General features: G+C 38.2%; 1 protein-coding gene across 8 annotated transcripts in view; it reads right to left on the bottom strand.

Moving 5' to 3' along the window:
• Positions 1-13,954, bottom strand: part of APC (APC regulator of WNT signaling pathway) — a 202,775-nt gene that overhangs the window by 99,469 nt on the left and 89,352 nt on the right. For all 8 annotated transcript variants that reach the window (XM_039545887.1, XM_039545894.1, XM_039545891.1 and 5 more), the window contains 2 exons: positions 13,630-13,738; positions 1,603-1,716 (listed from right to left, as the gene is read on the bottom strand). In XM_039545887.1, the coding sequence (XP_039401821.1) occupies positions 1,603-1,716; positions 13,630-13,738 (223 nt within the window). The remainder of the gene's footprint in view (positions 1-1,602; positions 1,717-13,629; positions 13,739-13,954) is intronic.

Raw genomic sequence — 13,954 nt, 5'->3', positions numbered from 1 at the left:
CCAGTTAACTTTTATCCATTTTTAATACAATAATTTCTACCCTTGATATGGAAAATCCACAATGAGCTAGAGTTCATGTTCAGAAGAAAGTTATAGTTTTCTTGCACACATACATGTCTTCCCTTCTTTCTCTGAATTTTGTAGAAATATAGGGATGGTGCAGTGATTACAATCAACAGGACACTGAACATTTTTGAAGGGTCTCATGAACTAAGATCTACCTATGTTAATTCCCAAGAGAAAACAGAACATATAAGGAGGTAGCTACTTAGAGATAGCATCCTTTCAAAGTAATACAGCTACAGTCGGGGAATGGAGGGAGAGAAGAGAGAGGCAGAGTATTTAAAGGTTAAAACCAGTGAACAGATATGATATGCCATTTTAAATATATCAGTTACTCCTACTTCAAACAGCAGAAGCAGCTCGTTTGAGTGCCCATAAAACCTGGGCATCCAGGCTATAGTGCCCACTCATTTTACTTCTCTGTACCAAAGTGTGCATAATAAAGGACTCTGTTTAACACTTCTGCTGGCAGTTCAGCATTGCTTTCTCCTACAGCCTTAATCTACACACCTGAAAGACTGAGTCGTAAAATGAGAAACTACAGATTATGTGCCAAAAATGAATTTTACATAAACCAGGGATACTAGGAAAGTCCCACTACTTTGTTTACCTGTTTCATTATGAAAAGCTTCTTAAAAATAATTAGACACTTGACTAATTAAAATTACTTCATATGTATTTTGTATTAAAGTGATAGTTCAATGAAGAAAATGAAGATTGAAGAATATATTATTTTGATTAATTAATTTTGATAAAACTTTCAGTCACAAGAAAGCATGCTATTCTGCTGAGTTATTTACTTTAATGCTTTGGAACTGGGTGGCAATGAATTATGAAGGTTATCCAACATTGACATAGTGACAATAGTCTGCATGAGCAGTCAGCAATTGATAATTTCCATTTCTGGTGCCACACAGCTCCACTTTGGGTTCTATTTTCAAATATGGGTGAAATGGTCTGCTTGCAAAATTATGCATGCATTCATGAAGGCAAAAACACCTTTGCTGGAGCAAACAGGGATTTATGGGTATAGCGAGTATGAGTATATTTTTGTTGGTTCATCTGGATTTAATGATTAGCCCTTTATACATGTACTTTGGTGACAGTTTAACAAAAGCAGTGGGATTTTATTTTAAACTCAATAATGCAAATTAAAAGAAGACAGTATAGCAGACTAGAAAAAAGGCAGTTTCAGACATATGCTATTTAAAATTACAGTTATAATACTCAACCAATATTTTAAAATACTCCCCTTTTGGAGGGATTTTCTACCTCAGAAGTTCTCCTAAGTCTTCTACTAATCCAGTAGAGGGATATTTGCTCATTTACTGTAGAGAGCAGGGATTTTGTACAATACACGTTTTGATACTCATTTTTATATTTAAAAAGTTATCTATATGAAAAAACTTTAAGACACTGCTATGTTCATAAACACTTCAAAAACACTATCACCAATAATTTAATAAAATCAAAAGGATAACCCATTCTATTCAGTTTAACTTTAAAAAGAAAAACCTAGTTTAAAAAAAATTACATTACCTGTGCCCGCTTCTCCATGTCCTGACAAGTACCTAATTGTTCTTCCATGGCAGCTCTGATTTGCCTTGCCTCATATTCTAACTGCCTTCTTGTCATGTCTGTTTGCAAGGAGAACTGGAATCCAAACATGGAAAAGACATTTTAGCAAGCAATTCTGGATAAAAACAATGAATTTCATACTGGAACTTCATAAATTTAGATAAAAACTGAACACTAAAATAAAACATTATTGGTTATCAACAAGGATACATACTACTATCCAATAGCTAGATTTTTTCCTGTAAATCATGTAAATTGTCTAAACAAAAGACCACACCACAACATGCAAGGAGGATTCAGACATCAACATATGTAAATCAGCATACCATCAGAAGACTTACTCTGTAAGCTCTCTAAATATGGCGGGGGGGGGGCGAAGAGGGGGAGGCGCAGCAAGTAGGGGTCACCAGCTCACCTCCACTCCGCCTCCTCCTCCTCCTCCCACGAGCACACTGCTCAGCTCCGCCTCTTCTCCCTCCCAGGTTTGCCGTGCTCAAGAGCTGATTGGCGCGGCAAGCCTGAGAGGGAGGGGGGAGAAGCGGAGCTGCGGCAGGGGGCCCCCGGGGAGGGCTGCAGCAAGTAATGGGGCGGGGGGGCACAGAGGAACCACTTGTGGTAACACAAATTTGGATATAACGAAGTAAAGCAGCCCCATCCCCAAGAGCGCTGCTTTACCACGTTATATCCGAATTCGCATTATATCGGACTGCATTATATCGGGGTAGAGGTGTATATGATTTGCCTATCATATAGTCTTTTATAACGTGAAACGTTATAAAAGACTAAAAAAAAACTCTTACTTGCTTGAGATGCATCTCAAAACTTTATATTTGCCAAATTTAAGTTTACATTCCATCTCATACGTTGCACGTACACTTTGGCCTCTCTTCAATTCTTGGTGTATGTCAGATTTATGCTAACTCCAGGATAATGGGATGTGTTGGAATTCTTTACCCTAGGGTATTCATATAGTTTTTTCTGATAATTATAGAGCCAAATTTAAAATGTACTTTTCTAACCTTTTAATACAATGTTATTTATTGTCATGTGCCATATATTTTATTTACTTGCCCATACAGAATAAACTTCACTATACATGAAGTTTCACTAAAAAAATAATCAGACTACATAAAGGTTTTCAACCGTATACTGATATATCATATATGTCAATGTATATTGTTTTAATAGGGCTGTTGATTAATCGCAGTTAACTCATGCGATTAACTCAAAAAAATTAATCGTGATTAAAAAAATTAATCGCAGTTTTAATTGCATTGTTAAATAGAATACCAATTTAAATTTATAAAATGTTTTTGGATGTTTTTCTACATTTTCAAATATATTGATTTCAAACAATACAGAATACGAAGTTTACACGGCTCCCTTTATATTATTTTTTATTACAAATATTTGCCCTAGAAAAATGATAAACAGAAAATATTTTTCAATTCACCTCATAAAGTATTTTAGTGCAATCTCTTTATCGAGAAAGTGCAACTTAGAAATGTAGATTTTTTTTTGTTATGTAACTGCACTCAAAAACAAAATAATGCAAAACTTTAGAGCCTACAAGTCCACTCAGTCCTACTTCTCGTTCAGCCAATCATTAAGACAAACAAGTATGTTTACATTTCTGGGAGACAATGCTGCCCACTTCCTGTTTACAATATCACCTGAAAGTGATAACAGGAGTTCGCATGGCACTTTTGTAGCCGGCATTGAAAGGTATTTTAGTGCCAGATATGCTAAACATTTGTATGCCCATTCATGCTTTGGCCACCATTCCAGAGGACATGCTTCCATGCTGATGATACTTGTTAAAAAAATAATGCATTAATTAAATTTGTGACTGAACTATTTGGGGAGAATGGTATGTCTCTGGCTCTATTTTACCCACATTCTGCCATATATTTCATGTTATAGTAGTCTCAGATGATGACTCAGCACATGTTCTTCATTTTAAGAACACTTTTGCTGCAGATTTCACAAAATGCAAAGAAGATAGCAATGTGAGTTTTCTAAAGATAGCGACAGGACTCAACCCAAGGTTTAAGAATCTGAAGTGCCTTCCAAAATCTGAGAGGAACGAGGTGTGGAACATGCTTTCAGAAGTCTTCAAAGAGCAATACTTTGAGATGGAAACTACAGAACCCAAACCACCAAAAAAGAAAATCAACCTTCTGCTGGTGGCATCTGATTCAGGTGATGAAAATGAACATGCATCGGTCCTCACTGTTTGGATAGTTATTGAGCAAAACCCATCATCAGCATGGACACGTCCGCTGGAACGGTGGTCGAAGCATGAACAGGCAAATGACTCTTTAGCACATCTGGCAAGTAAAAATCTTGCGATGCCAGCTATAACAGTGCCATGTGAATGCCTGTTCTCACTTTCAGGTGATATTGTAAACAAGAAGTAGGCAGCATTATCTCCCACTAATGTAAACAAACTTGTTTGAGCAATTGGCTGAACAAGAAGTAGAACTGAGTGGATTTGTAAGCTCTAAAGTTATATATTGTTTTATTTTTGAATGCAGTTTTTTTTTTACATAATTCTACATTTGTAAGTTCAACTTTCATGATAAAGAGATTGCACTACAGTACCTGTACTAGGTGAATTGAAAAACACTTTTTTTTTGTTTCTTACAGTGCAAATATTTGTAATCAAAAATAAATATTAAGTGAGCACTGTACACTTTGTATTCTGTGTTATAATTGAAATCAATATATTTGAATATGTAGAAAACATCCAAAAATATTTATATTAAAAAGATCAATCACACGAATAACCTTTTTAATCGCTTGACAGCCCTAGTTTTAATGTTATATTTCTTGCATTTATACAATGCTATATTTGGACTGTAATGCCTGTAATATAGTTTAATAATCTGGAGCAGAGACTAAATCTTCTAAATTTTGTACAGTGGCAGGCAATTTGTTGGAGTTCAAATATATCTGAGTTCCATTAAAAGAGTGCCTCTGTGCTACACGCTTGCCCCAAAGAGAAAATCTGTCTAATGAATAACAATGGAATTTTGACTGCTAGCACCTTCATGAGATATTTCTTCAACTAACCCACTTAAATATAGTACACTGTGTACATGATAACTAAAATCATGGGTACTCTGGACAAACATTCCAGATCTCCAATGAACAATGATAAATAAGAAACCAGATCACTCAGTAGGCAACAATGACAAGACTGCTAACATCTTTAGTTTAGGCTCTTGAGACAGCAAATGAAAATATTATTTGAGATCTTAAAGGATGCAGTATAAAAAAAGAACAGAAGGCATGGAGAATCAACTGTACGTTTGGAATATAAGGATTATTTGCTTAAAGTCAAATTAACAAGGGAAGATTCAGAAACAGTAAACAAACTGGGTGTTCAATTTTGTAATCCTCTGATTTATCTGGCCTCCAACACTGAAAGCAGTGTCTTTTCTTCTGCAGAGGGTACTGGAAGACAGTCAAGGAACAGGGACAGTGATTTTAATATGTTCTAAACAGAAAGGGCACAGTAAGACTTTAAAAGAAAAGAAAATTATTATAGTGAACAAGTCTTGCATACCAGCACATGTCAAATCTGAACCATTGTTCTTCCTCTGCATATGTTACAGAATGTATCCTGAGCTACGAACACACGCTCTGGTTGAGGCACTGTTCACTAACTTACTCTCCCTGATCATGTTAGCACTCCGGAGGTAACAACTTGGGATCCTGGACAGTAGGAGTAAGAGAGCGGTTGGAGGAAGAAGAAAAGGAGTGAGAGAGATGAATAAGTCTATTTCTATGAAGTGCTGAGAACTCATTGCCCAATGAAGTTAGTGAAAGCATGTCTACTGCTTTTTTTCATGACTTTAGTGGGAGCTCAGGTTGCTCAGCACTTTGCAGGATTAGGCTGTCTGAATTGGTGGAAAATAGAATTAAAGTGCATACATTAAAATGCACAATATATCTGTATGTCAAAAATCTTACTAAAATAATCCCACATGACATTCTCATAAGGAAACTAGGGAAATGTGTTCTAGATTAAATTACTGTATAGTGGATACAAAATTGGTTGAATAAACCATACTCAAACAATAGTTATCTATTAAGCATTGTTTATTGTTCACATCAGCGAATTTGTAGATAGCTCACTAAACCAGACTGTATGAGGGAGGAATTACAGATTTCCATTTTCTCAAAATAACTCTTTTGACCACTAACACAGTTACTGCAATTCATTTCTTAATGTTAACTTGTAATACCAACTCATCCAGCATCCCTAAAATATACAAGCTTGGAAAAGGAAAGATAGTGACAACGTTTTTGAGAGAGCACTGAGTTTTTGAGAGAGAACACATGCATTTTCTGACAGGTATACAGAATACTTGATATGTGGCTGTTTGTGTGTTGCCCATTTAGCCTTAAACAATTGTTCTGGAGTTCCAGTGTACGTTTTAAATATCTTGTACTGGAAGCATCACAAGGATAAAGAGCTTGAAGTATCTTTCACATTAAGCTAGATATCCTCCCAGATTTCTGTTGAGATGGTGAAGTTCTTTTTCCTATTTTTCTTTGAGACTGAGAGTGGGAAGTTACTGCAAAGCATTAAGTCACCTATAAGTAATTCCTACAAAGTGACTTTTGTTTCCTTATTTCCTAATATATTCTTCTAGAGGTGAGAGAATTGAAACAGACCAATTGTTCCCTATTCTTGCATGAATCCTTGAGCATAGCTGCTGGAAGAAGAACTGTGAAAACAGCAGTAGCTGATATTTGTTACACATACAATTGAAGGAGGTCAGTCTATTATCTTGTATTTTATCTTTAATTTTTGTTAATCCTCTTCTATCCAAACTGCATGGATGGAAAGTGTGAAGTTGGCCTTGATCCTTAGGCGTGGGTTCTCCCTCAGTGCTACAAGAACAGATTTAGTAAGACTGGATGATGTGATTGTCATAACGTGTTGCAGGATGCCCCATGAAGTTGCAAAGATTAAAATTTCCCTTAAGGGTATGGGTAGCCTCTCTACGTATATAAAAGAAGAGAGAGAAGCAAACAGCATAGCTAAGCTTTTCTGAATCTCAAACCAAGCTGGTGTGTATTTAAAGCCACTGGAAGAGAACCGCCTTACAAAAGGACACACTTGGAATTCTAGATAATATAGATATAAATCTGTCAACCCAATGTCTCCAGTTGCCCACACTTTTTAGGGTATTGTGTGACAAATGAAGATGTTTTTTACCATAAATTGCATGATAAGCCCACTTATTCGAGCAAAGAGTGAAGGAGAGACCTTGCAGTCAATCTCTGGCAGATATTCATTTTGACTATTTCTGTTCCCCCAGTAAAGATAGAGGGAGGAGATGCCAGCTCTCTACATCCTTGGAAATTTCTTTTAATATATAGCCCATATTTACAGAAACAATTTTGGGAAGATTAGGACAAATCTTAATACCTAAATAAGTTATTTCCTTGCATATCTGAAATGGAAAATGCTGAAACTGAGAAGGATCTGGTCTTTTGCATATATCCATTGCTTGCGATTTATTCCAGTTAATGTAAAAACCAAAGATCTCTCCGAAGATGTCAACTACTCGGGACTGATGAGGAGGGATTCTTCAATAGTACAAAAACGTCGTCAGAATATAAACTGATTTTGTGTTCTTCCCTGTTTATAATCACCCCTTCAATGTCTGAGTGCTGAAGTATATACATTGCCAGTGGTTCAAGAGAGCAATTAAAAAAAAGGTGCAAGAGGTGACAGCCCTGTCATGTCCCTTTTTTTAGCTGAAGTATGGGAGAAATAATTCCCATAGTTTATACTAAAGTGAAGGGAGAGTTGCATAATATACTGACCCAATTCAGGAATATTGGTCCAAATCCGAATTTTTTTAGGACAGCCATTAGATAAAGCCATTCAATATTTTTCAAATGCCTTCTGCACATCTAGAGATAAGGTATGGAGAGAACATTTGATATCTGAACTTTCTGGATCAATTGATCGATTTTTCTCTTATTATCAGCAGCCAATCTTGCTTTAATGAAACTACTGTTATTTGAGTGTATAACTGATGGGATGATGGTGTTCAGTCATGTCATTACAATTTTTGAAATTTTGCAATCTGTGTTCAATATAGATATGTGGAGGAAGTCACCACAGTTGCGATATCTTTTTTGTTTTTTGATATTAAAGTAATTAAAGCAGTTCTCATTTTGTGAGACATGGTTCCTTTTTTGGAATGTTTCAATGAAGACCTTTGAAAGAACAGAAGATGCAGATTATAAAATGTTTTGTAGAAATCTGCCAGAAAGCCATCCATCGCAGGAGTCTTGCTGGAATTCATATTTTTTTGTAGCCTGTTCAATCTCTTGTTTTGTGAAAGCTTTGTCCATAAACAACAATTGTTCTGAAGTGGGGTATTAAAAAGTAGGCCTGCAATGAAATGATCAAATTTGTTAGAGTCAAACTGGTTGTCTGATTTATAAAAAGCCTGATAAAATTGGTTGAATTGTTTATTTATATCTACTGGTTCAAGGATGGCACTCCCGTCTTCTTGTAATAAGAAATATGGTTGTTGGCTAATTCCATCCTAAGTCTTATGGAAAGTAGCTTACATGCTTTATCTTCCCATTAGTAATATCTTTGTCTGACTCTGTTGAGTGTCAGTTTGACTTGGCTGGATAAGCTTTCATTATATTTATATTTGGTGTTGATCAGAGAACATAGGAGGTTTTCATTATTTGGGTCAATCTTGTGCACTCTCTGCAACTCACCTATTTCCTTAGACAGAGTCTCTAGTAAATTGAGTCTCTCTCTCTTCTTTTGGATGGCATACTTTATGCACTCACCCATTACAGTAGCTTTTAGAGTTTCCCAAGAGATAGTATCTGAGAAACTGCGTACTTATTTTCTTGTACAACATTAGAGATGACTGAATCAACTGTGGAACAAAATTTTGCATATTTTAGTAGCAGTGTTCAGGTTTCACCTAGAAAATTTCAATGAAGTGTAATCAGCTTCTATGGTAAGTAGGGCTGTCGGGCGATTAATCGCACTGTTAGAAAATAATAAAATACCATTTATTTAAATATTTTTGGATATTTGCTACATTTTCAAATATATTGATTTCAGTTACAACACAGAATACAAAGTGTACAGTGCTCACTTTCTATTTATTTTTAAATACAAATATTTGCACTGTAAAAAACAAAAGAAATAGTATATTTCAATTCACCTAAAAGTACCGTAGTGCAATCTCTTTATCATGAAAGTTGAACTTACAAATATGGAATTATGTACAAAAAAATAATTGCATTCAAAAATAAAACAATGTAAAACTATAGAGCCTACAAGTCTACTCAGTCCTACTTCAGCCAATTACTCAGACAAACAAGTTTGGTTATATTTGCAGGAGATAATGGTGCCAGCTTCTTGTTTAAAATGTCAAAAAAAAGCAAGAACTGGCATTCGCATGGCACTGTTGTAACCGGAGTCGCAAGATATTTACGTGCCAGATGCGCTAATGATTCATATGTCCCTTCATGCTTCAACCACCATTCCAGAAGACATGCGTCCATGTTGATGACGAGTTCTGCTCAATAACAATCCAAAGCAGAGCAGACCGATGCATGTTCATTTTCATCATCTGAGTCAGATGTCACCAGCAGAAGGTTGATTTTTTTTTTTTTTTGGTGGTTTGGGTTCTGTAATTTCTGCATCAGAGTGTTGCTCTTTTCAGACTTCTGAAAGCATGTTCCACACCTCATCCCTCTCAGATTTTGGACAGCACTTCAGATTCTTAAACCTTAGGTCGAGTGCTATAGCTATTTTTAGAAATCTCACATTGGTATCTTCTTTGCGTTTTGTCAAATCTGCAGTGACAGTGTTTGTAAATCAAAGAAGATGTGCTGGGTCATCGTCCGAGACTGCTATAACATGAATTATATGGCATTATGCAGGTAAAACAGAGCAGGGGGCATACAATTCTCCCCCAAGGAGTTCAGTCACAAATGTAATTAATACACTGTTTTTTTAACGATCATCATCAGCATGGAAGCATGTCCTCCGGAATGGTGGCTGAAACATGAAGGGGCATACGAGTGTTTGGCATATATGGCACCTAAATACCTTACAATGCCAGCTACAAAAGTGCCATGCAAACGCCTGTTCTCGCTTTCAGGTGACACTGTAAATAAGAAGCAGGAAGCAGTATCTCCCGTAAATGTAAATAAACTTGTTCAGCCCATCGCTAAGACAAACAAGAAGTAGTGGACTCGTAGGCTCTAAAATTTTACATTGTTTTGTTTTTGAGTGCAGTTATGTAACAAAAACAAATCTACATTTGTAAGTTATACTTTCACGTTAGAGATTGCACTACAGTACTTGTATGAGGGGAACTGAAAAATACTATTTCTTTTGTTTATAATTTTTACAGTGCAAATATTTGTAATAAAAATACTATAAAGTGAGCACTGTACACTTTGTATTGTGTTGTAATTGAAATCAATATATTTGAAAATGTAGAAAAACATCCAAAAATATTTAATACATTTCAATTGGTATTCTATTGTTTAACAGTGCAATTAATCACGATACATTTTTTAATTGCAGTTAATTTTTTTTGAGTTAATTGCAATTAATCGACAGCCCTAATGGTAAGTATAATTGGCGCATGATATGAAATTAAATATATTATCAATAGTTGCTTCTAGGCATGCCGGAATCAGTTCTGAGTACACAAGAAAAAAGTCAGTTCTGGAGTAAGATGAATGTACTATGGAGAAATATGAATAGTCCTGGTCCTTGGGTGTCTCAGTTTCAATATATATTTTAAATCAAGTTAATTCATTAATAATGAGGATTGGCCTATTGTGCTTTGTAAATTGGATTTGTCCAGATGTCTATCTAGCATAGTATTCCAATTGCTTCCCAGCATTACAGGACTGTCATTTTTATTAGAAAGAATGTCTGCAGTGTCCTTGAAAAATTCAGAATTACCTCCACTTAGATTGTAAATGCTTCCTAGAATTAGCTTTTTGAAACTGATACAGCCTTCAAGAAAATGCACCTTCCTTCAGGCTCAGATCAAGTCTATATACATTGAAAAGTTATACTTTTATGCATTAAGATGGATGTGCCTCTGCTCTTAGAATTCAATGGTGAATGATATTCAGCATCTGCCTACATCTTCTTGATTCTATTGGCATCTATTTCTGCTAGATGAGTTCCTGCAATAAAGCTACCTAGCACTTTTGTGATCTTGCAGTGTATGAGAATTTTAATTCTCTAACGGAAATGCTTGGAAGAAATATGAGGATGTCTGGTTAGACATGAAGCTATTGCATACTTTTGCAATTTAGTATCTATTAGTCCCTGATACTCATAGGTTATGTTCTCATTTATTTATCTATTTAGTCACTTAAATAATTAATCCCCTGCATGACATGTATGGGTTCAGGGTTTTTTGTTCATTTTCGTTTTTTTCCAGGTTTTGTAAATAATGAATGCTGAATTTTGTTATTTATAGCTATTTCCATCTTGTGCATGTGTTTATATTTTATATAAAAACAATAAAAATAAAAGTTTAGAAGACTAGTTATCTATGTACACTGTCAAACTGAGAGGACACATCTAGTGAGGTCGTAGAGGGGTCTGTTCTGGGTCCGGTACTATTCAAACTTTCATTAATGACTTGGCTAATGGAGTTGAAAGTCTGTGTTTAAAATATATTCATGATACCAAGAGACAGGTTGCAAGCACTTTGGAGGACAGTATTAGAATTCAAGACAACCTTGAAAATTGGCCTGAAATCAACAAGATGAAGATCAATAAAGGGCAAAATGCTACATTTAGGAAGGAAAACTCAAAAGCACAAACACAAAATAGGGAATAACTGGCTATGTCAGTGGCCCCCCCCAACTTTTTCTGTTGTGCTCATCTTTACCCATAATGGAACCTCTCCGTGCCCCCCAAGGAGCAGGGGTTGGGAGCTGGGGCCGGAAGTAGGGGTCGGGGGACTACAGGAGCAGGGCCGTGGCTGGGAGCCAAGGCTGGGGCCAGGGTGGAGCTGGGAGCAGAGCGGGGCTGGGTGTGCTCCCTCCCCTCCCCCATGGAGGCTGGCCCAGGCCCTGCCGCACTCTCTTGAACATGCCTCTGTGCCCCCCTACAGAGGTGTGCCCCACTGTTTGGGGACCACTAGGCTGTGCAGTAGTATTGCAGAAAGGGATCTGGGCATTGCCGTGGATCACAAATTGAATATGAGTCAATATGTGATGAAGCTGCAAAAAAGACTAACATTCTAGGGCAGGGGTGAGCAAACTTCGGCCCGTGGGCTGGATCCAGCCCATCAGGGCTTTGGATCTGGCCCACAGGATTACCACCTCTGTGGTGCCGCAGGCCTCACGCCGATCCCGGAAGTGGCCAGCACCACGTCCCTGCGGCCCCTGGGGGAGGGAGGACAGAGGGCTCCGTGCACTGCCCTCACCTGCAGGCACCGCCCCCTGCAGCTCCCTTTGGCCGGGAACGGGAAACCACAGCTAATGGGAGCTTCGGGGGTGGTACCCCCCCAACCCCCCAGGGGCCACAGGGACGTGGTGCCGGCCGCTTCTGGGAGTGGCGCAGGGCTGGGGCCAGCAGAGAGCCTGTCTTAGCCCTGCTGCCACCCCGAAGCCGCTCCAGGGAAGCAGTGCCAGGCCAGAGCCCACACCCCGAACCCCTCCTGCACCCCAGCTCCCTGTCCTGAGCCCTCTGCTCCACCTCGCACCCCTGCTGCACCCCAACTCCTTACCCTGAGCCCCATGCTGCCCCTTGCACCCCTCCTGCATCCCAACCCCCTGCCGCACTCCTCCCTCACCCCTGCCCTGAACCCCCTCCTGCACTCCACACCCCAATCCCCTTCCCTAAGCCCTCTCCTACACCTCGCACCCCTCCTCTGCCCCAATCCCTTGCCGAGCCCTTTCCTGCACACCGCACCCCCTCCCACACCCAGCACTCCCTCCTGCATCCCAACCCCCTGCCCCAGCCCTACATTCATTTCCCCACCCAGATGTGGCCCTCGGGCCAAAAAGCTTGTCCACCTCTGTTATAGGGTGTATCAACAGGAGGGTTGAATGGAAGACGAGGGCAGTTACCTCCCATATGTACTCAGCCCTAGTGAAGCCTCAGCTGCAATACTATCTCCATTTCTGGGTTCCATACTTTAAAAAAGATGTGGACAAATTGGAGAAAGTCCAGAGGAGAGCTATAGAAATGATCAAATGTTTAGATCTATGAAGAAAGATTAAAAAACGTGGTATGTTTAATATTGAGAAAAAGAGGACTGAGGGGGGACAATTGGCATAATATGAGAATTGTCTCTTTACCATTACATATTTACTGTTAGAACTGTTTCAGAAAACTTTATTAATACAGTACATGTTTCCTGCTAAGGTCCTCAGCCTTAATTATTCATAGTAAAAAAGTCAGTGTTGCTGTGGTATTTTTTCATTTCCATTTGTGGTGCTGCAGGTGACAAAGCGAAGGCCCAGATGGGTCAGCTGCATCTGCAAAATCTATACCCATATTTCACTCATTTTGCCAGTAACATTGTCCTGAATTAAGAGCTCTTATTGAAGTTGTATCTTTGACTAACATAATACTGCTTCTCAAAGTTGAAGAAAATTATGAAGCTGCTAGAAATTAAGGACTTTGATGTAGAATGTCAAAAGAGTAAAAATAGCGTATTTTAATTAACCATGCATGAGATTTTACTATGTTCCCCCCATGAGGGGGACTTCTTGCATGGATTTTTCCTTGTAAAATGATACCTGAAAACAGGCAATTGCTGGTACTGGTGCAATTATATTATTTAGACAGAATATTAGTTTTTTATTTGGAGCACAGGAAACATTCTTTTCACAAAAAATTATTTTAACTAGTTTATAAAATATACAGAGCATCAAAATGCACATCACAGCACCAATTACATGAGAAAATACGCTGCTATTGTAGATACTTACATTTTCAGTAAGAGGGAGACCATCTATCCTCTTAGTCAGGTTCTGAAGCTGAGCATAATACCAGTCCTTTTCTTTCTCTTCCTTTTCAAGCTCAGCCAGCAATAGAGATCTATTAAAAAACAAAACCAGGAAGTGTCCCATCAGTAAGTCTCCATTGACAATTATAAATAAGGCTGCGAGTTTGTCACAGATTCTGTGACTTTCCATGACCTCTGTGACTCATAGAATATCAGGGTTGGAAGGAAACTCAGGAGGCTGGGGGGCAGCTCAGGGGTGTGGCAGGCTCTGGGAGGTGCTTGCCTTGGGGGGGAGCTCCCCAGAAGTA

This window comes from Mauremys reevesii, linkage group 6 (assembly GCF_016161935.1).
Source record: "Mauremys reevesii isolate NIE-2019 linkage group 6, ASM1616193v1, whole genome shotgun sequence".
Classification (NCBI taxonomy): domain Eukaryota; kingdom Metazoa; phylum Chordata; order Testudines; family Geoemydidae; genus Mauremys; species Mauremys reevesii.
This window is presented reverse-complemented; position numbering and strand designations above follow the sequence as displayed.